Source organism: Staurois parvus, unplaced genomic scaffold (assembly GCF_062004578.1).
Source record: "Staurois parvus isolate SC_StPar_1 unplaced genomic scaffold, SC_StPar_1.0 ptg000210l, whole genome shotgun sequence".
Lineage (NCBI taxonomy): Eukaryota > Metazoa > Chordata > Amphibia > Anura > Ranidae > Staurois > Staurois parvus.
Window position 1 is genome coordinate 1,461,572 of NW_028318006.1, and position 21,823 is coordinate 1,483,394.

The following is a 21,823-nucleotide window of genomic DNA, read 5'->3' on the forward strand; positions in this document are numbered from 1 at the left end:
TCAGCTAATTAGGCCATAACACCTGCAAAGGGTTCCTGAGCCTTTAAATGGTCTCTCAGTCTGGTTCAGTAGGAATCACAATCATGGGAAAGACTGCTGACCTGACAGTTGTGCAGAAAACCATCATTGACACTCTCCATAAAGGAGGGAAAGCCTCAAAAGGTAATTGCAAAAGAAGTTGGATGTTCCCAGAGTACTGTATCAAAGCACATTAATAGAAAGGTATGTGGAAGGGAAATGTGTGGAAGAAAAAGGTGCACAAGCAGCAGGGATGACCGCAGCCGGGAGAGGATTGTCAGGAAAAGGCCATTCAAAAAGTGTTGGGGACTTTCACAAAGAGTGGACTGAGGCTGGAGTCAGTGCATCAAGAGCCACCACACACAGACGGATCCTGGACATGGGCTTCAAATGTCATATTCCTCTTGTCAAGCCGCTCCTGAACAACACACAACGTCAGAAGCGTCTTACCTGGGCTAAAGAAAAAAACAGACCTGGTCTGTTGCTCATTGGTCCAAAGTCCTCTTTTGTGATGAGAGCAACTTTTACATCTCATTTGGAAACCAAGGACCCAGATTATGGAGGAAGAATGGAAAGGGACACACTGCAAGATGCTTGAAGTCCAGTGTGAAGTTTCCACAGTCTGTGTTGATTTGGGGAGCACTGTCATCTGCTGGTGTTGGTCCACTGCGCTTCATTAAGTCCAGGGTCAACGCAACTGTCTACCAGGAGATTTTGGAGCACTTCATGCTTCCTTCCGGAGCGGAGCTTTATGGGGATGCTGACTTCATTTTCCAGCAGGACTTGGCACCTGCCCACACTTCCAAAAGCACCAAAACCTGGTTCAATGACTGTGGGATTACTGTGCTTGATTGGCCAGAACATTCGCCTGACCTGACCTTCATAGAGAATCTATGGGGCATCGCCAAGAGAAAGATGAGAGACATGAGACCAAACAATGCAGAAGAGCGGAAGGCCGCTATTGAAGCATCCTGGTCTTCCAGAACACCTCAGCAGTGCCACAGGCTGATAGCTTCCATGCCACGCCACATTGAGGCAGTAATTGCTGCAAAAGGGGCCCAAACCAAGTACATATTTATGCTTATACTTTTCAGAGGTCCAATATTGTTCTATGTACAATCCTTGTTTTATTGATTGCATGTAATATTCTAATTTTTTGAGTTTGTGGATTTGGGGTTTTCATGAGCTGTAAGCCATAATCATCACAATTGTGACAAATCATGGCTTGAACTATCTTGCTTTGCATGTAATGAGTCTCATATATTAGTTTCACCTTTTAAGTTGCATTACTGAAATAAATTAACTTTTGCACAATATTCAAATTTTTTGAGTTTCACCTGTCTATGTATACATAATATATACACACATATACACTGCATGTTGAAATACGTTATTTCAAAATATATGAAAAATATTTTTGGAATGCATTTACAAATATATGTTAAAAAAAAAAAAAATCTGAAGAATATATTTTAAAAATATATTTTTTTTAAATATATTTCTTCAGATTTTTTTTAACATATGAAAAAGCCATTTCAACATATATGTGTAAATGCATTCCAAAAATGTAGATTTGTATTTTTAAAGACACAGTATATTTGAAATATATTTTTAAAAATATTTTTCATATATTTTGTAATAAAAACGCATTTCAACATGCAATATATATATTTATTTATTTTAAATATATTATGGCCAAAATTGTAGCATTTCAAATATATTGCAATATATTTGGGAAGAATATTTTTAAAATATATTTTTCTTCCATATGGGAAATAATTAGGTCTTGCAACTAATTTTAAGAGATTTTAGTAGCACATATAAGCAACCGAAAGTCAACCTAGTACATAGTCTGTAAACAAGTCCTGCTAAAGTCATTTAAAGCAAAAAAGAATCATGCATATTATTCTACAAATATTGATGCACATCTTTGTGGTCAACTCCGAGTAGCAGTGAGGTTACATTGTTGTACAAGTTGAAGTAACTTTCCTTCTTGATTCAGTTTCCTGGTTTCAGTTCCACCTCCTATACAGGTTCCATTGACAAAAACCCTTGGTACCTGCAGAAAGAAAGAGCTTGTAATTGAAGTATGTCTTTAGTAACTGAGAGCAAGCCTAAACATGTGTTGGATATAATATTGCATTCAAATAAAGCAAAACATCCCTACAGAGATGAAAAACATAGAAGGAAGAAAGGCTAACATTTTTAAAATGCAGACTAGGCATAGGCTCTCAGGTGGATTTATGAAAACTGCAGTAAATAAAAAAAGGTTTTTAAAGATAAATTTCACAAGCATTGCCATTGTCAAGTTATGCAACTGTCCTGCTGATCCTCCATCTTCACTATTAAAGTGAACAAGAATTAAGAAGAATGATTCAGAAATACTCACATGTAGCAGTTTTGGTTTATTAATCCAAAACTGAGAGAAGCTGAACAATAAACTTGACAGGAGGACAGGGGATTGAGCAATGGCAACACCAATATTTCTCCCATTTCATTAGAAAAGACACCCCCATGTATTAACAGAAAAGAAAGTATTCAAAGCAGCTGCACTTAAACAACAAAGCCCTTGTCCCAGTAGTGCTCTAGGTGAGAACATCAGCAATTCCAGAGCCCTAATACATCTTACTTCTTATATCCATCTTAAGTCCTGTAGATGAAGACGTGTCCTTAAAATAAAAAGGTACTTGACCTAAGTGTTGCTACACAGTTGTTTTTCAAATCAATAGCCACTGGTGCTCATAACCTGAGTTGACTAGCAGTCAGCACTATGTGTTTGATGACATAAGTCATAGCGCTCAATGTGCATTCTGTTTTCATGCTTACCTTCGCACTCATGTATACTAAAACCAAATAGAAAAGCACTGTTAATGCATGTGCAATAAGTGCTTGCTACCATGTAATGGCCAAAAAAACCACAGACAATGTTTAACCACTTGCCTACCGGGCACTTGTATCCCCTGCCTGCATAGGCCAATTTTCAGCTTTCAGCGTTGCCACACTTTGAATGACAATTGCGCGGTCATGCAACACTGTACCCAAACAAAATTTTTTATCTTTTTTTGAGACAGAGCTTTCTTTTGGTGGTATTTAAATTACCACTCGGTTTTTTTTATTTTTACGGATTTGGCTACACTGATCATTAAGGCATTGATCGTCAGTGTCCTGATGATCAGTGTCGATGTCCCCTCTAAGGAATGCTGCTTACCGGCTCTCCTCTCCTCATGCACTGTCAGTGTGAGGAGAGGACTGCCAATAACCGGCATTTCCTGTTTACATGTGATCAGCTGTGATTGGACACAGCTGATCACATGATACAGCCTGTGTCATCGGCTCTTTACTGTGATCGGTGGTCTGCTGTGTCCCAGAGGCACAGTGCACCACCATTCAATGCACACCTGTGGGGGTGCGCATGCGCAGCTAGAGTGGGAGGATGCCATATGACATCCTCCCAGAACGAGAGAACCTCCGCCCGCCTGTCATTACCTTATATGGTGGGCGGGAGGAGGTTAAAATAGTCCCTCTGGTTGAAACATTAGTCTGCTAGCCTGGCCGTACATTTTTCTAAACTAAACTGAACTTGACAGGTTAGGGGAGGGAATACAGCGACAGACAGAATGGTGTAGGAGAGTAAGTCTCACCAGGTAATATACTTACCGGGGGGTAAACAAGGCGTTAGCCTGAAGCTGCATTTTTCAGGGGAGCAGTGCCATCCTCTGGAAGAGGGGACACATCTGGCAGGTGAGGTACTGCCTGTGCTCTGCCACATGGGATCCAAAAGAGGTTCAGGGCTCGGTGGGAGGGTTGCAGCAGGGGTGGACTTGGCCAGGGGGCCGGCTCTGATTCCGCACCGCTTCCCTCAATATATCACATGGCTGGTGTATAGCTCAGTTAGACTTCTGATGTGTGTGGTGAGGAGCCTTCCGACTATGTCTGTCCTGTAGACACACTGGCCTCTGTACAGACACGCCCCTCACACAGCACCATCAGACAGGAGGCCACATGCAGCACTATGGATGAAGCACCACCCCTCTGCACTCAGCTCCTCCCTCGGGAGCCCATAGTGTGCCCAGTGTCTGGAGTTGTCCCCCACCCTGTTCCTTCTCTGGAGCCCTACACTAAGTAAGTGTTCCTGGAGAGGGGAATCCGCTTCACTTTGTGTTCCTGTGACTCATTCTCATCATATAACTTCCGTCCCATTCCAAACACTTCCCTCCGCACACACACACACACACACAAACAGCACAGACTGGGGATCCACCATCGATACTGGAGAGAGGGGGTATAGAATCTTTAGGATCGATGTGACTAATCGATTTGGTGGTTCAGATTATATTTGGTTGTGTATGGATGGTGTGGTCAGTCTTCATACCAAGAATGCAGTAGGCTGCGTTTTTTTGCAATGCAACGTGTATAAATGCATGTAAATGCAAAGCTCATGATTGCAGGTCTTTGGAAAAAAATTGTTAATAAAAGGTGAAAAAATTGAATCTGAACGCATGTAAAAATGCAATGCAGCCCATTGCAAAGCACATGTAAACATGGAGGTTTTCATAGCATTCTGGTGTGAACAGATCTTCAGGAGTCAGCTGACTTGGGACTCATTTACATGTGGGAATTTACCAGAAAAAGGCCCATGTACACCTCGTGTGCGCACAGTCATGGACAGATCTGTACCCTATACACATTAGTGGCCAGCAACACAGCTCACCTCAGCGCGTACATGTGAATGGAGTGGGTGTATCCAGGGGCGTATCTGTCGCAAGGCAAATAAGGCGTTTGCCTTGGGAAGCAGTTTATGAGGTGCGGTGGACCCGTGGAAAGGTAAAAAGAAGAGGACGAGGTCAGGGTGAAGGAGACGCCCCACTCCTAACTGCAGCTGCCGCTGGAGATCCTGGTGGAGATGGGACACAGGCTCAGCTACCGCTCCTGGCACCAGATCCTGACACCATCCAGAGGAGCCGCTGCTGGAAAAGTAAGAGCTTGGGGGACTAGTGCTTTCCCACTCCTGTCTTGTTGCTCCCCAGTCATGCTGCCCCCCTCCTTTCCAACTGCTCCCTATCTGTCCCATTGCCCCCCCCTCCCCCCCACCTGTCTCACTGCCCCCCTCCTGTCCCACGGCCCCTGTAATGCTGCCCTCCCCATGTCCTGTTGCCCCCCTCCGGTCATGCTAACCCCCCTGCTGTAACTCCCCCCCCCCTCCTGTCTGGAAGGGGTGACTCTTAAACAGGAAGGGGTAGAAAAAATTTTAGTCTTGCCTAGGGCAACATAAAACCAAAATACACCACTAGTGATATACCAGTACTAACATTACCAACACAACATTAAATTGTGTAAATATGAAATCTTAAAAATTGTAATTAGAATGTAAAAATATGATAAGTAATAGGAAACTAATGGAGGTTGATTTACAAAAACTGGAGAGTGCACAATCTGGTGCACCTCTGCATAGTAGCCAATCCACTTCTAACTTCAGCCTGTTCAATTAAGCTGTGAGAAAAAAAAATGTATGAATTCTATGGGCCAGTGGTGTCACCTCTCCACTCTGCTGGCTCAAAAGTGAAACAGAATCAGTGGCAGAAGGATTAGGTCCTTGTTCTGCTCCTCCTTTATAAACATGTTCCTTTTTAGCACATTTGCATGTAGCACACCTGATTGGCTCCAAGTGCTACTTCTGGCCCTCCTCTCAGTGCTACTGTACAGGGTATTACAAAAGGCTGATAGAAAGTCAAATTCAGGTACTTGTATAGTACTGGTTGAAACCTAAATTTAATGCTGACATTATCTTTTTTTGGGATACAACAACAAACACATTAGGTATGTGGAAGAGTGTGTATCCCATTACCTGTATATAGCTGCTTCTTCTAAAAATCATCCCTGCAGTGTCTCCTACACAGCCCTAGGATACTGCACTGAGCGGCAGTCTTCCTGCAGGAAGGTTAATGGCAGCTGCTGCTACAGAGAAAAGTTGCACTGCTCACCTGCCTGCTTCTGCCCTCTCTGCCATTCATATTATTACATTCCCATAATGAAGTGCATTCTGTGAATGGGCAGGGGTGATACTGTTATTCAACTGCTCCTCCTCCATATACAAGACATGATGCATTGTGGAACAATAATAGCAGGAGTCCTATGAACAGTGGAGAGGTCAGAAGGGGGAAGACAAGTAGTGCAACCTTCCTCAGGAGCAGCCACTGCTGATCATCTTCACAGAGCCGGAAGAAAGCTGCTCAAGGTAATATCTGGCGGCTGTGAAGGAAACACTGCTGCGATGATTTTTTTTTAAAAAGCAGCCACCTGCAGATAGTGGGATAAACACTATTACACATACCTAATGGGTTTGGTACTGCATCTCAAAAACCAAAACAAAAACTTACAGGTAAGCTTTAATAATGCATACCTAAATAGGTAGATGCATTGATTTTTCTTTTATATCTGACTGGATTTTAGCTATAATGTAAACTTTACATGAATCCTGTATCCTTATGATCCTATTATGTAGTAATTATTAATTTGAGACATCCATTATATTCAGTGGTGTCACTAGGTGTCACCTGATGCAGTAAGACATGGTGTCACACCCCTCCATTTTCGGGCCAGCAGCCCAACATTGGAGCTTGTTGCCACATGCTGCGGCTATCAATAAAGCTTGCAGGCAATAGTAGAGCTATAGGATAGCAGGTTAGGCACTTCCTAATGGCTCAGTCCTTAGCATGGGTAATGGCCATCAGGCCCTCTTACCAGACACAGCAAAACTGCAGCAGTGATCCCTCTGGCTTAATGTTCGCTCACTCTGGGTCGCTTGGGGCAGCTCTGGTCAGTGGTGCAGCACGTCTGCACCCTGGCAGTGGCGGGCAGCGTGGCTCTCTCTCTACGGTGGTGCTGGTCAGCAGCATGGCTCTCTCTTTCTCTAAGGTGGTGCTGGGAAGTGTGGCTCTCTCTCTTGCTTCCCCCAGCACAATCCTCTCTTTTTTTCTGTCTCCTGTAGCACTCACTCCCTCAGCTTTTTCCCGGGCTCCAGGCTCTCTCTCTCCCCTCCAGCAGAGTGCATGCTGGAGGCTGTAGTCTGCTTCCTGTGGACAACAATGGGGCCACCAATTGTCTGAGACTACATATCCCATGATGCTCCCCTAGTTTCTTCTGATTGACCCTCCACTGTGACCAAGAGGGAAACAGAGCAGGCATCAAGCTGGGTGGTGAACCTGATGAGAGCCGCTCTCTATTCTCTCACATTGCTCACAAGGGGGGAGGCGAGTGGGAGAAACACTGACAGCCCGAAGCTCACCTCTCCCGTCACAGCGCCGCTGCCTAAGTTTTCTGGTGGACCAAGTGGGGGGGGGGGGGAGCCCACTGTTACTGCTTCACTGGCTGAAGGGGGAGGCTTGACAGCACCTACTACATCTTCTTCCTACTTAATGGGGTTACCCCTCTGGTGAGGCCTATGGTTTGCCATGCTGAGACGTTGGTATGACTGCAGTACTTACTGTTCTGGCTCCAGTCATCTCATGGAGTGCTGATTGTAGTTGGCTTCCATTCTCTATTTCATCTAATTCAATTGTCTTATAATTAACATTTATATCATCAAATGCTTCTTTTGCCATTGTGCAATATGGACAGGGGGTCTTAGAGAAAATTACTACACAATTATTTGAGATGGTCTCCTGAAATTAAAAAAGAACAGTATTTTCATATAATTAGGTTACTAAGCAGGCTGGTGAATAGTACTAGACTGCCTTTTAAATGCTGATTATGTATACATATACCTCATATATATACAGACACACAAATAAATACAGGGATCTCTACAGTCCTTACCTCTATTAACTTCACAGCATTGTCATTTGGCAAATTTGTGGAATTTGAGATATAGTTTCCCATTCTGGAAAATAATTATTTGACATTGTTAAATGTTTAGTTTGAAAATATTTGCCACTTTTCAATTTGAATTCATTATATGAACTGAAAATTCCCCTTTCCCTCACCACTCAGTTCCAACAGTTTATTATTGTTAAGTGACTGGACAATTTTAATGGAAGAATACTATTTTCACCAGTGATTTGACAAAAAACATTTTCTGCATGCATTCACCATCCTCTGTAACATAAAAGGTCTATCTTAAAAGAAAAAAAAAAAAATTATATATTTATCATGTTTCTGCTTTACTCTGCTGTTCATAGAGCTTAAATTTACATATAAAATTGTTATATACAGTAAATGCAGAATTTACATATGTACTAATGCACTTGTATAAATAGGCTTAAAATAATCACAAGCCTACCCAAAAGGAAACCCAAGTGTAATGCTGCAGGTAAACCTTCCCCTTATATTATGGAGATGAGGAGACAGGGAATTCAGGCAGGGATACTACCGATTGACTTCTGCACAACCAGCCTGTTGGGCTTTTGCCGATTGATCAGTGTCTCCGGCTATAGCTGGCAGCACGGGTCATTGTAATCCGACTCCCCGCTGCCAGAACAGAATAGAACAGCAGGGAAATTCCCCCATCCACATTGAATGTGTGGATGAGGGAATTGGATAGTTTCTTTTTTTTTTTTTTTTTTTTCGTTCAACCCGCAGGTTCAACAAAAAAACAAAACAAAAAAAAACAAAATATGAATATTTGGGCTTAGTCAACTCCATCTAAATCTACTAGTGTATCTAACACAACCTCCCCCAGGCTGACAATGCTGCTGTCCAAAGGAGTCTCTGGTGCTCCTTCAATAAGAGGAGACAGCTATGACAGAAAGTGTGTTACTCATTTAGATCAACAGGTGAAAATAAATGAAAAAAAGCCTAAAAAAGAAAAACTAGTGCATCTGCCACATCTAAGAATTGGTCAGCTGCAAAATATTAAATCTGAGTTTAACCACTTCAATACTGGGCACTTTTACTCCTTCCTGCTCCGCCAATTTTCCGCTTTCAGCTCTATTGCATTTTGAATGACAACTGCATGGTCATGCAACACTGTACCCAAACTAAATTTTTATCATTTTTTTTTACAAAAAAAAAAAATAATAGAGCTTTCTTTTAGTGGTATATAACCACCACTGAGTTTTTTTTTTAACAAAAAAAAAAAAGACCAAACATTTTGAAGAAAAAAAAAAACCCAGGTTTTTCTTCATTTCGGTTATAAAAAATAAGCAAATAAATAATTGTTCTTCAGAAACTTAGGCCAAAATTTTTTTTTTTTTTTACACACACACACACACACACACACACACACACACACACACACACACACACACACACACACACACACACACACACACACACACACACACACACACACACACACACAATATAACATTGCTATAGTAACATTGTACTACTCTGGGGAAGTGATCAGGCCCAGTCTGTACCCTGTGATCACTGTAACCAGTCACAGCTAGCAACACAATGGAAAACATGAAAGGAAACCATCCATTGTTTACAATTGACATGTGACCTGCTGTGATTGGTCACAGCGGTTACATGGTACTGGCAGAGGGCCAGTACATTCATCATTCATCGGCTTTGTCACACCGTAGTGCGTCTACACAGGCACACGTGAGGCGTGATCTAGGAGGATGTCATATGACATCCACCCAGATTGATGAAAGTCCCGCCCAGCCTATAGCAAAATGATGGCTGGGTGGGAATTTTGTCAATTTTGGTGGACGTCATATGACGTCCTCCCAGAATCGTGCCTCACACGCATCTGTGGGGTCATGCTGCAACGTGCACGGTCACCAGCTGGTTAATACCACTTAATTCAAGTTACACATATATAATATACATAGACACAAAGGAGTTTATTTACTAAAGCTGGAGAGTGCAAAATCAGGCTCGCTTCTGCATAGAAACCAATCAGCTTCCAGGTTTTATTGCCAAAGTAAATGACTGTTTTTTTTGCAGAAGCAAGTCTGATTTTGCACTCTCCAACCTTAGTAAATGAACCTAAACTGTCCACAGGGGCAATGTTTACGTCACCTTTTTACAAAATAAGCTGTTAATCTCTTTTGCGGATAATGAAATGAGGCCTCTCTTGATTTCAGCAAGCAGATTTTCCTGAAAACAATACAAATTTAATTAGATCATAGAAAATGTGTGAATGTGCTCAGTGTAAATACAGCATGGTGTCTATTAAAGTGAAATTGTTATGAATAGGGTTTTCCAATGTAAGCTTTATAATTAGCAATGGTGATATGAGATTGGAAGTCTAATTATGCACATTGCTCCTAGTCTAGCTGAAATAAGACAGCACAGTTTGTTAAATACACCCTTACTCCATTATACCCAATCTGTGGCCCGAGGTCACATGTGGCCCTTGGGTATTTGCAATGCAGCATTAAAAACCCAAGCAGTCAGTGGGAGTGGAAGCATTAATTTGCATAGAGACTGTAAAGACAGTGATCTGTCTCTTGCAGTGTTTTCCCAGTCTTGAACCACACCTGACCATCTCCTCTTAATATGTTTACCCTCTCCTGTAACACATCCACACTCTCCGAGCATCTCCTGTAGCACGTCCACAATTTTTTTTTTTTTTCTTCTTTTACATTTTTATAGGTACATCCGACAAAACAAAACTGTGTTGGTAAGAATGAATGTACAAATCATGAACAAGTCAACTGAAGGACTTAAACTAACTATCCTCCCATAGACTGATGTATCACACCTTTTCACACAAGAGGTTTCTGTGTTTTCGACTAGGTTAGGTAGTAGTAGGAGAAAAAAAAAAAAAAAAAAAAAAAAAAAAAGCAAGAAAGTACACTAGCAAAAGAAGAAAGGAAAAAGACACTCAAAGAGGGATGAAGAAAAAAACAAATCTGTGAAGAGAGTGAAATTGGCCAATTGGAACCATCAATTGCAGCATTGTTCCTCTTTGTTGGCTGCAGCCACTAATTTCTCCATTCGATGTGTTTCTTCAGTCTTGGCAAACCACAGGGAGAGTGGTGGAACTGTGGTCTTCCAAATAATGGAATACATGATTTTGCCATAAAATTGGGAGTAAATGTCTAAAGAGTGTTTACACTTTTTTGTGGACATTGAGGCTAGGTTCACACTAATGCGGTGCGGTACATCGCATGTGATCCGCACAGGAACCTGTGCAAATCACATGCGATCAAGTGCGGTGCGATTGGAGCCATACCAAAAAGGTGCAGGACCCTTTTTTTGGGTCCGCACTAGAATCATATTGCATGGGTGATCCCCTAAGGGTGTAATTTTGGATAGGCCCAAATATTTGTGAAGCATCGAGCCCTCATCACTCAATCTGGAAAGAGTCTATGTAACGTTGTAGTGACCTTGTACCACCTAGATAGAATTTTGTAGCACGCTTGCTGTATGGAACATGCAATGGAGGCCCTGTAAGTCATCTGCAGGATTCTTTTTGTTTTACTTTAAAAATCATATTTAGTTCTATTTTATTCCCATTTGGTAAAGACTGTCGGGGTGTAAGTTTCCGGTGGATTAGCAAGCATGTGATGCGAGCGGGACAAGTCATGCTGCATTGGTGCGTCTAAGCAAAGGGATTCAAATTGAGTAAGCAGGGCCATGGAGTGTGGTTTACTACATAGATGAGAAAGAAAATGTTGTAACTGCATTGCTTCCCAGAAGGGGAGAAGCGTAGACAGCGAAATATCCCCTCCTGAAGGCCTAGAGAAAAGCAGGGATGGCCAATCACTGGGGTCATGCGAGACATAGCATGATCAGAAAGGATCGGCCGCCTATCTCTCTGGAAAAGTTTAAGAGTGGTACCAATCACTGGGTGGCTAAACAACAGTTTATGGATCTCCTGGAGTAGCCACAGAAGGCTTCCAAAAGGAATCTCCATGAATGCTTGTTCCATTTGGACCCATTTTTTGGTTGCATGTAGCATGTTCACACCCTCTGATCTCTTGTAACACATCCACGGTCTCTGACCATCTTTTGTAGCATATGCACACTCTTTGACCATCTCCTGTAGCATGTCCACACTCTCCTACCATCTCCTGTAGCACGTACACAGACTCTGACTATTTCCTGTAGCATATTCACACTCTTTGACTGTCTATTGTAGCATGTACACAGACTCTGACCATCTCCTGTAGCATGTCCACACTCTCTGACCATCATCTGTACTATCTACACACACTGACAATCTCCTGTAGCATAGTCACACCCTTTGACCGTCTATTGCAGCATGTCCACACTCTATGACCATCTTTTGTAGCATATTCACACTTTTTCACCGTCTATTGCAGCATGTTTGAAGCAGAATAAAGACTAAATTGAACTTGAAGAGGTGTACAGAGATTCTACATATAAAGCATGGATATAAGATCTTATGAACATCAACATGGGATACAGAGATGGATATGAAGACCAAGGACCTCTCCACACCAGAATGAGGTGTTGGAAACCCGTGTTCTGTGTGTTTTCCCCAAGCTGTGTTCAAAACGCACTGTGTCAATGCATTCTTAAAGAAACCCAAAATGCAGATCGTAAACGCAGTGCGTTTGTGAGCACCGTATCACATGGTACTACAGTACCTGCATGCACTATTTTTGGTATGATCCAGTGTGATTTCAGCCCATTCAAATGAATGACTGAAAATCGCACTGAACTGAATCACACAGGAACACGGAATGTGTTCTTGTGCGATTCAGGTGTGAACCAGTCATAGCACAGGTACTTGCAGGCACCAGAAAGAACAAACACTTCAGCACTATTGTTCTAAAGCAGGGGGCCAGTTCACGGACCTTCAAACTGTTGGGGGGCCGGACTATGGTTTGAAGAAAAAAAAAAAATATGAACAAATTCCTATGCACACATCTTATTTGTAGTGCAAAAAAAACAGGAAAAAGCAATAAAATATTTAAAATGCACTGTACACTGTAACACACTGGACACCGCAATGCACTGTATTCTAACGCACTGGACACCGCAATGCACTGTGCTCTGTAACGCACTGGACACCGATCCATTGTACTCTGAAACATACTGGACACCGCAATGCACTGTACACTAACGCACTGGACACCGATCCATTGTACTCTGAAACATACTGGACACCGCAATGCACTGTACACTAACGCACTGGACACCGCAATGCACTGTACACTGTAACGCACTGGACACCGCAATGCACTGTACACTAACGCACTGGACACCGATCCATTGTACTGTGTAATGCACCGGACACTGCAATGCATTGTGCACTGGACACCGCAATGCATTGTACACTGTAACGTACTGGACACCACAATGCACTGTAGCTGTTTAGTGTGCTTTCCTCCTTTCCTGTTGCTCCTCTGGCTGCAGCAGGTGAAATCCGGGGCTTCCAGGCTGCCGCTTGCTGGGTCTTTGCAGCCGAGGACCCAGTGAGCAGCGTAGGTATTTGCCAGCCGGCTCCATTTTTTTCCCAATTTTTTTTTGTTTCTCGGCTGGCCCGGCGGCCCAGATAAAGGTCTTTGGTGGGCTGTAGCTTGAGGACCCCTGTCCTAAAGCCTAGGTGTGGCCAAAATAAAAAACAGAAAAATCAGCACAAGGGATATAGCTTACAGGCCATCCTTTCTGCCTTGCTGCTTCATTCATAAAAGCTGTACTACAGCCTAACAATGAGGCCCTAAATAAGATTGCCTGTGCTGTGAGATTATTAACATTTGTTCAATTTTGGAACTAGGAGCACACAACACCAACATCAGGGTACCAAATCAGCATGATAGGTAACCATCATGACAGTCAAGCATAGTGATCACTCAAGATTTTTGTGTTTTTTTATATCAAACCAAGACAGCTTCAACCTTGCACAGAACATGTCACAGTGACAGCAGGAACTGGCAGACTGAAGCTGTCACAGTGCAATCTATGCGTAAATAAAATAGTTTGTAATCAAACTTTTTTTTTTTAAATAACAATAGTGTTTAAAATAACAAAACATATGTCCTTACAAAATAAGATACAAATGACTTAGGTAGGCCAGTTCGTTAACCTGTGCGCCTATATTGGTCTTGGCAACTCAGTGTCAACTACGTATAGTTTTAAAGGGGTTAAAAATAAGTACGCAGGTTATTTTCCCCTCCCACTAGCTGGCCATACATGGATCAAATTTAGATCCATATAATGGGATGGCTGGTTGTACACAACGCAATCAACTTGTACAACAAGTCTGTCGGGTTTTTCTCCAATGGTCAGTGCTGCTGGCTATAGCCTGCAACACTGACCATTATATTCTGCTGGCAGGGAAGTCTCTCCATTGTCAGAATACAATCAGTGGGAAGGATTCCCCCATCCACATGGAGTGTGTGGATAGGGAAATCAGCTTTTTTTTTTTCTGTTCAACCCACTGCAGACTGACAAAACCTCACACACCGACAGACTGACAAAACCTTTTCTCCTCTAAACACACAAACTAGTTTCTCATTTTAAACTGTGCAGCTGAACAGATAAATCACATTAATGCAGATAATACCCAATCCGTATTTGCAAGATCACAAAAAAGTCAGGAATTGAAAATCTAGAGGGCTTTTCTACTTTTAAGTGGCAAGTGGACCACTGCTAGAAAAGATCACCTCGGAGGGCTCTGGGAACAGAAGTGGTGGTCCTTGGTATAGTGGCTCATTACAGTTATGAAGATATAACAATGCTGTATTTTTGCTGGAGATGGGGAGAGACTGTAATGTGCCTAAAAAATCTGCAAAAGGAAGCTATATGAACTGTTTTATATCTTTGAAATCCAAAGAATTTTACACCCTTTCATATATCTGTAAACTGCATCCCAGTAATATAACTTGTTTTGTTATTGTATAATATATATATAATTAGGTTTAAATAATGACAGTAAGACAGGCTGATCCACTACTCCCACTACTTAGGTATGAATCCATGTTGACTCACTAACCTAAATTAAACTGAGAACCCAAAGTACTTGCATGTTCTAAAGGCTTATGGGTTTTTTTTAGCAAATAGGAAGATCGTCAAACGTGACACTTGGCGCTCAGAAATAGATACCATCACTCTAGATGTATTCCCATGGACTTTTCACAGCCAGGACTTGAAAGAAATGGCAGTGCAGCCCTCCTCAGACCGGGGAAATCCAACACTGCACAGAAACATGAAAACAAAGAGGGCGCAAACGCCTGGCATATTAGTTTAAAACTATTATAAATAAAAGACAAAGGTTTTACTCACAAACCAAGTAGGTAATAGGCATGCGCTTGCATAAACACACAGTGAACTTCTGACACGTTTCGGGGACCCAGTCCGAGTCTTCGCTCTAAGGGGACAGGGTCCCCGAAATGCATCAGTAGTTCACACCATCTTTTTTCAGTTAGAGGTGGAGAGTGGTTCACATTGTTTATGCAACTACATGCCTATTGCCTACTTGGTTTGTGAGTAAAACCTGTGTCTTTTATTTATAATAATATCTTATAAAATAATCTTATAATAATTGTTTTAAGGCAACATGCCAGGCATTTGCACCCTCTTTATTTTCTTGTTTAAGTTTTTTTTTTTAACTTAATGCATTCTCTGCATTAAGGTAAAAAACCTTCTGTGCCACAAGAATCCCCAGACCCCCCCTCATACTTGCCTGATCTCAATTCAGAGCTGTACCCGAGAGCAGTGACTCTCTCTGCTCTCTCTCTATCCTCACAGGGCCGATTGATAGAGAATCACTGGCTCCTACTGCTGTAATTCAAATCCTGTGGGGAGGGACTGAGCTATGCTGTCTGTGTCTATAGACGCAGGCAGCGCGGTTCAGGGTCGAGCCCACACAAGTGCCCCCATAGAAAGTGCTTCCTATGGAGGGCAATCGACGAAGAGGTGAAGCCAGGAGCAGGAGACCACAGAAGATGAGGATCAGGGCTGCTCTATGCAAAACCATTGTACAGAGCAGGTAAGCATGACGTGTTTTATTTATTATAAACAGGTTTACAATCACGTTAATATTCACATCATCGTGAGCATCAATTTGAAATAAAACCTTGAATGAGAAATCTATGTTTTTTTTAGACTGCCACCAATTGGACTCAAGCTATGACATACCTACAGTTGGAATGTGACTTTTCTTTGTGAGCAACACTGACAGTTCTTGTTCGGTCACTTGAAGGGAAAGGAGGGCAAAGGACTAGTCACCAGTATCGCCTGTAGAGGACTTATCCCCAGTGGTGTACTTAGTGTAGTAGACACCTGTGGCGGATTATTTTTTTAACCCCCCCCCCTCTATTTGTCAACATTGCTTTCAGCAGTAATTATTAAATTAAATGGATACTAGTAAAATTAACCGAAGACTGTACTTTTCCTTTTCCACAGTCCTTCATTCAGCACACTACATTCGAGGGTCCTTTTTCAGCTTGCCTTTATTGTCTCCATGTTTCTCCGTGGCACACATAGCGGAGATAATAAAGGCATACTGGAAATGGGAATGTACAGCGCAGCATACAGAATGACACAGTGTTGTATAAGGAGTGTACAACCCAGCACAGTCCAGCATTCACAATGACGTGATGTGGAAAAGGGAACGTACAGGACAGCATGCAGAATGACATGGTGTAGAGTAGTGAATGTACACTGCAGCGTGTAAAATGACATGGTGTGGAACAGAGATCATACAATGCACATGCAGAATGACGTACTGTGGTATAGCACAGTACAGTGTAGCGTTCAGAATGTCGCGGTGTAAAATAGGGAACATACAGCACAGTATACAGAATTACATGGTACGATATAGGGAACGTACAGTAAGTGTTCAGGGTATGCAAAATTTTACACTACCCAGGACAGGAGCAATTATAAATGTCCGTGAGGGTCTGGTTCAAATATATTTAATATTCACAAACTTCATAAGCAGTTTTATTATTTTTCTTCAATATATAATTTTGTAACCTGTGCTGCTACATTGTATTTTAATCTTGCCCCTAACCTCCATTAGCTCCCTCAGGTGTGTTGCTTTGCTGCATCTTTTTCCCCTTGTAAGCCTGTGTAGGAGAAAAGTCTAACCGGTGGCCGGGATGGAACCTGCAGGGAAAGAAGCCACTGATGGGGGTGGAGACTTGCAGCTGCAGTGAGGGTAGGGGTGCAGCAGTGGCAAAGGTTTAAAAACTAAAAATAGTGGGAGGTTATGGGCCAGGCACCCTCTACGTAGCAGTCTCCAGGTGGACTGGCAAAGGGCTCATTGCTGACTTTCCATGTGTTTTTCTGACCTGTGTCTCTTTATGGAAGCAGCCATTACAGTAAAGACTTTGCTTCCTCGTGGCAGAGGAGAATAATGAGCAGTACAGTAGTGAGATCACAAAATATCACTCCAAATCTTGTGAAACTAGCAGTCATAGAGAGCATTGTCTCAGATCTTGCAGATAGGACTAGAAGGATGTAGGCACAGGAGTGCTAAGCACACCCACGCGCTCCTGTCCGGCTGCATTTTTTTTTCAGGTTGTGACAGCTAGCAGGGGGGAGAAGATCCCCTGCTAGCTGTCACAATGGGAGATCCAGGGGGTGCAGGGGCTGGTACAATTGTAACATGTTACACCTTCAATATGGGTGTAACTTGTAACATGTTGCGAAAGGTGAACTTATCCTTTAACATTGCAGCCCATGTTAGATCAACATCTATAGATCACCCATCAAGGAAAAAAAAAGAAATTAAAAAAAGTGTAGAAGAGACTATATGTTTATACACACGCACCTTAAAGATCAATTAAGTAATCTACACATTAATGCCCTGGTTACAAGAATTACTTCACATTTTCCAGATGAAATTTGCATTTACTGTACGAGTGTCAAATGTAAGTGAATGCAAATTTGAAAAAGTATCAATATGGGTCAAGGCAAACCCAACTTAATTTTAATATAAATGTTTTGCTAAGGCCCCTTTCACATGGGGTGGATTCCCTTCTGATCAGCAGGGGATCAACTCACAGATCCCGTGCTGATTGGAGCAGAGCAGGAAAATGACACATCCGTGTCTGGTCAGACACTTAAAGAGCCTGCTCTGCTCTATGAGCATCCAGGAGTAAGCAGACTCGGTTTTATGTTTTTACCCAACTACCCTCCAATCTGATCTGCCATAACAGAAGAGGATGGATTCCCTTCTGGTTTTTTTTTTTTTTTTTGCATACTGTATTGGACCCGGGCTAGGCAGGTGTAAATGGAAACCAGTCCATTTACACCTGCCTGTCCATTGAAACGCACAGCCCTTATGATCAGGTCCACCTGAAAAAGTGAAAGGAGGAGCTGATTGGATTGCCTGTGTGAAAGAGGCCTAACAAACTGATTAGATTGCCTGTGTGAAAGAGGCCTAACAAACTTTTTTTCCTGTGCATGTAGCATGGAAAGTGTTTTATTTAATCTCCTTGTAGCATGAAAGACACAAAAAAAACCACATAAAAAAGTAGCCATAATCTCTATGGTTCTCGATCTGCAAAAATGGAACAATGAGTGGTAATGTACATACACCTTCTTATGTGATCATAATACAGTTTGTAACTTACACCATAGAATCCAATGTTTCTGATGTCAAATTGCAGTTGGATGTATGTAAACAGTCTCACTATATCTGCTAACTTGTATGCAAAAACACAAACTAGGTAACAAAAGAACAGAAGTTGAGAAGCAAGATCTTTCAAACACTGACTAAAAAAAATATTATAAAATTTGACCATATCTAAGAAACTAAAGCGGATGCATTCTAGCCAATGCGATTTTCAGAATCAGCACCCCAAATAACCCTAAGGGCTCATGTACACTGCAGCTGCTTAACTGAAGTTTAGGAGCAGTTGGGCGTTTTTTTCAGCAACCCCTGAACTCTCCTTTATGGTTTCCTATGTGTCCATGTACACAGTCGTTTACAGCAGTTTACAGGCAGTTGAGGTTACAGGCATTTTTTTGAAAGTACAAAAATCGTGTTCAGGAGTAGATTTTACTGGCATTTCAAACGCGTATAAACACTTGTAACCGCGTTTATGCAAGTTTGCGTTTAGACACATTTTTGGGCTGGTCCATATCCAGATGCTGTCCAGAGCCTTTTTTCTTCATCAAAAATGCATGCACAGCGTTTTCCATGTATTCAAAGGGACCTAGTACACCCGTGCAGTCAATTCCAGGTTTTGCATGAAGGCAAAAATTATGCATTATGCTCATCATGGGATCCATAGTGAATACAACCAGAAAAGGCAGGTAATCTCAACAAATACTGCTCTCTCTGCTTCTGCTCTCTCTATTTCTCACAAAATGTCTGAAATAGTTATTTACTATTTTTCAGTGCATTCTGGGCAATTGGGAGGGTCTCCTGATGTTCTCTTTTAAAAATGCTTCTAAACACAAACGCGGCTAAATGCGCATAAACGCAGTAGGTAAATGCAGCTAAACTGTAGTTTTTAGCCTATGTTTTCTAGCAGTCAGTTTCCAGAGGTCAGAAAAGGGTTTCAAATGCCCCGTGTACATGAGCCCTAAAACAGCTCTAAAATGCAAGAAGCCAAGAAAACAGATTTTTTTGTTGTTGTTGGGCCGTATGATCCATATGGGCTTACTGTACAACCCTGTAGGATCTGCGCATAATGAATGGAGGGATTCAGATATACACCCTACTCACTTTTCCAGCTGGTTGTGCTATGTAACTGAATGTCCATAATTCGGTATGTTCTGAGGAAGCAGGGCGCTATAGCAAGGCTACAATGCCACGGTATATGAATATCACCTGCCAGCATAGATCTCTGTGGACTGGATGTGATATACCATAGCAATAGCCTATCTTATTTCCTCAAAATAAAAAGAGAAGTTTTAGGACTCTTGGGGAGTGCAGGGAGGAAAAGACTCTGGAACACAAATTCAACACCAGTTCTTTAGCATGCTACGTGTATTTGTTACAGGTACATATATAGCGCCGTCAATTTACACAGCGCTTTACATATATATTGTACAATTACATCAGTCCCTAACCCTCAAGGGGTGTACAGTCTAAGGTCCCTAACTCACATTCATACATACACATACTAGGGGCAATTTAGACAGGAGCCAATTAACCTACCAGCAGGTCTTTGGAGTGTGGGAGGAAACCGGAGTACCTGGAGGAAACCCACACAGGCAAAGGGAGAACATACAAACTCCAGGCAGGTGGTGCCATGGTTAGGATTCGAACCAACGACCCTAATACTGCCAGGTGGAAGTGCTAATCATTTAGCCGCTGTGCTGCCCCCTGTATATTGAATCAATTATATGGATTCCCCTGTTGAACAAACTACCCTTCCAAATATTTTACATATAGAATCTACAGGATCTCCAACATCTCCTGGGAATTATAAAAAGTTACAATTTACCTGTACTGTCCTTTATCAAGCAGTAGTAGCCTCTTTCTTTCCAGTGTACTCACCTGAAGAGATGACAGTACAGAGCTGGCAGAATCTGCATCTCATGCAATGAGTCCTTAGTATTCCAACATATAATCAGCTGTTGTCAGGTTATCCTGTAATGACACAGACTGACGTTAAGAGTCACATGGTCCAAGAAGGATGTAATAAACATTACACAATGATTACGTATACGGCATATATTGTCCCTGTGCTGAAATATATTCTCATCTCGTTAGCAGGAAGCTGTCATCTCTCTTCCATGCATACACTAGAGATGACCTATGTAAACGCACTGTCAGTGTCCCCATCCAAAGCCTGTATTATACCTTGGATGTCCATATCTACCAGGCAGCAGGGACATGCTCCATGAAATGCTCTGTCCTGTAGGAAAGGATTGGTTTTGTCTCTGACCACATGATCACCAGCAGCAGAGTCTTGCTTCCTGTTATACGAGACTACATTTCCCATGATCCTTCACACTGATGTAGCCAGGCATGCATGTGGAATGAAGGAGGAGTGTTCAGTCTATGCTGTATACAGATGGCATATAAAAAACTAGGAATAAGAGTGAGCGCACAGGAACAAGAACAGCTGCTAGCATAAAAGGATGAACCCCTTAATCCTCAGATAGAACATGTAATACATATATGCAGCGCTGCATATATGTATTATATGTATACAGATGGCAATTGCTGCAGTCTGTGGCTACATACAACCCCCCCCCAGAAGGAAAGGATACAGCACCTCAATGGCTAATGGACAGGATATAGTTATTGGACGTAAAAAACAAACATAACAATGCACATCCCATACATTCCCTCCCCCCACCGCCAAAGAACCCCCCCCCCCCCCAGAAGGAAAGGATACAGCACCTCAATGGCTAATGGACAGGATATAGTTATTGGACATAAAAAAGAAACATAACAATGCACATCCCATACATTCCCCCCTCCCCCCCCAGACGTTAATTGCTTTTGGATGCGCCTCCCCCCTGTTCTATGTTGTGCAGGGGGTACGGCATGAGCTGGGCTGTACAGGGGGTCTCGATACAAGTCTGTGGCTAGGACATGAGTGCAGCCATGCAGCTCTCACTATGAAGCACAATGTAATCCTGGATAAATCAGCTCATGTGTTCTATATTATGGCACTGTAAGGCTCCATGTACACTGCAGCTGATAAACGCACATTCAGGAGCTGTTCAGCATTTTTTCCGCAGCCCTGAACTCTCCATAATCTTTTCCTATGTGCCTATGTACACATCGTCGTTTACAGTCGATTACAGGCAGATGAGTTTACAGTCATTTTTTGGAAAGCACCAAACTTGCGTTCAGAAGTAGATTTTATCAGCGTTTCAAACGGTTTTAAACACGGCTAACCGCGTTTATAAGCGTTTGGAAACATTTTTTAACTCTTCCATTTCTAGATGCTGTCCAGAGCCTTTTTTCATCATGAAAAATGCATGCAAAGTGTTTTCCCGGTACTTAAATGGACCTGGTACA

General features: G+C 42.3%; 1 protein-coding gene across 2 annotated transcripts; it reads right to left on the reverse strand.

Annotated features, from left to right (window-relative positions):
- Window positions 1-1,811: 1,811 nt before the first annotated feature.
- GLRX2 (glutaredoxin 2) lies at window positions 1,812-20,770 on the reverse strand. Of its 2 annotated transcripts, XM_089678816.1 has the most exons (6): window positions 20,651-20,770; window positions 20,345-20,437; window positions 9,988-10,065; window positions 7,834-7,897; window positions 7,503-7,679; window positions 1,812-2,077 (listed from the first exon to the last, which is right to left on the reverse strand). In XM_089678816.1, exons 2-6 carry the CDS (start codon window positions 20,380-20,382, stop codon window positions 1,955-1,957), a joined length of 480 nt encoding a protein of 159 aa, XP_089534942.1. In that variant the 5' UTR covers window positions 20,383-20,437; window positions 20,651-20,770; the 3' UTR covers window positions 1,812-1,954. The 2 variants fall into 2 exon arrangements, with proteins under 2 accessions (XP_089534942.1, XP_089534943.1); XM_089678817.1 differs by lacking the exon at window positions 9,988-10,065.
- Between the last annotated feature and the right edge of the window lie 1,053 nt (window positions 20,771-21,823).

What these genes read in the sequence shown, in the direction of transcription:
- GLRX2 (XM_089678816.1), bottom strand. Translation starts at nt 20,382, where the DNA reads ATGCAGATTCTGCCAGCTCTGTACTGTCATCTCTTCAG. An exon ending in CTGTACTGTCATCTCTTCAG is followed by an intron (nt 10,066 to 20,344) that starts GTGAGTACACTG and finishes TATTGTTTTCAG; the next exon opens with GAAAATCTGCTTGCTGAAAT. An exon ending in AGATGACTGGAGCCAGAACA is followed by an intron (nt 2,078 to 7,502) that starts GTAAGTACTGCA and finishes TTCTTTCTGCAG; the next exon opens with GTACCAAGGGTTTTTGTCAA.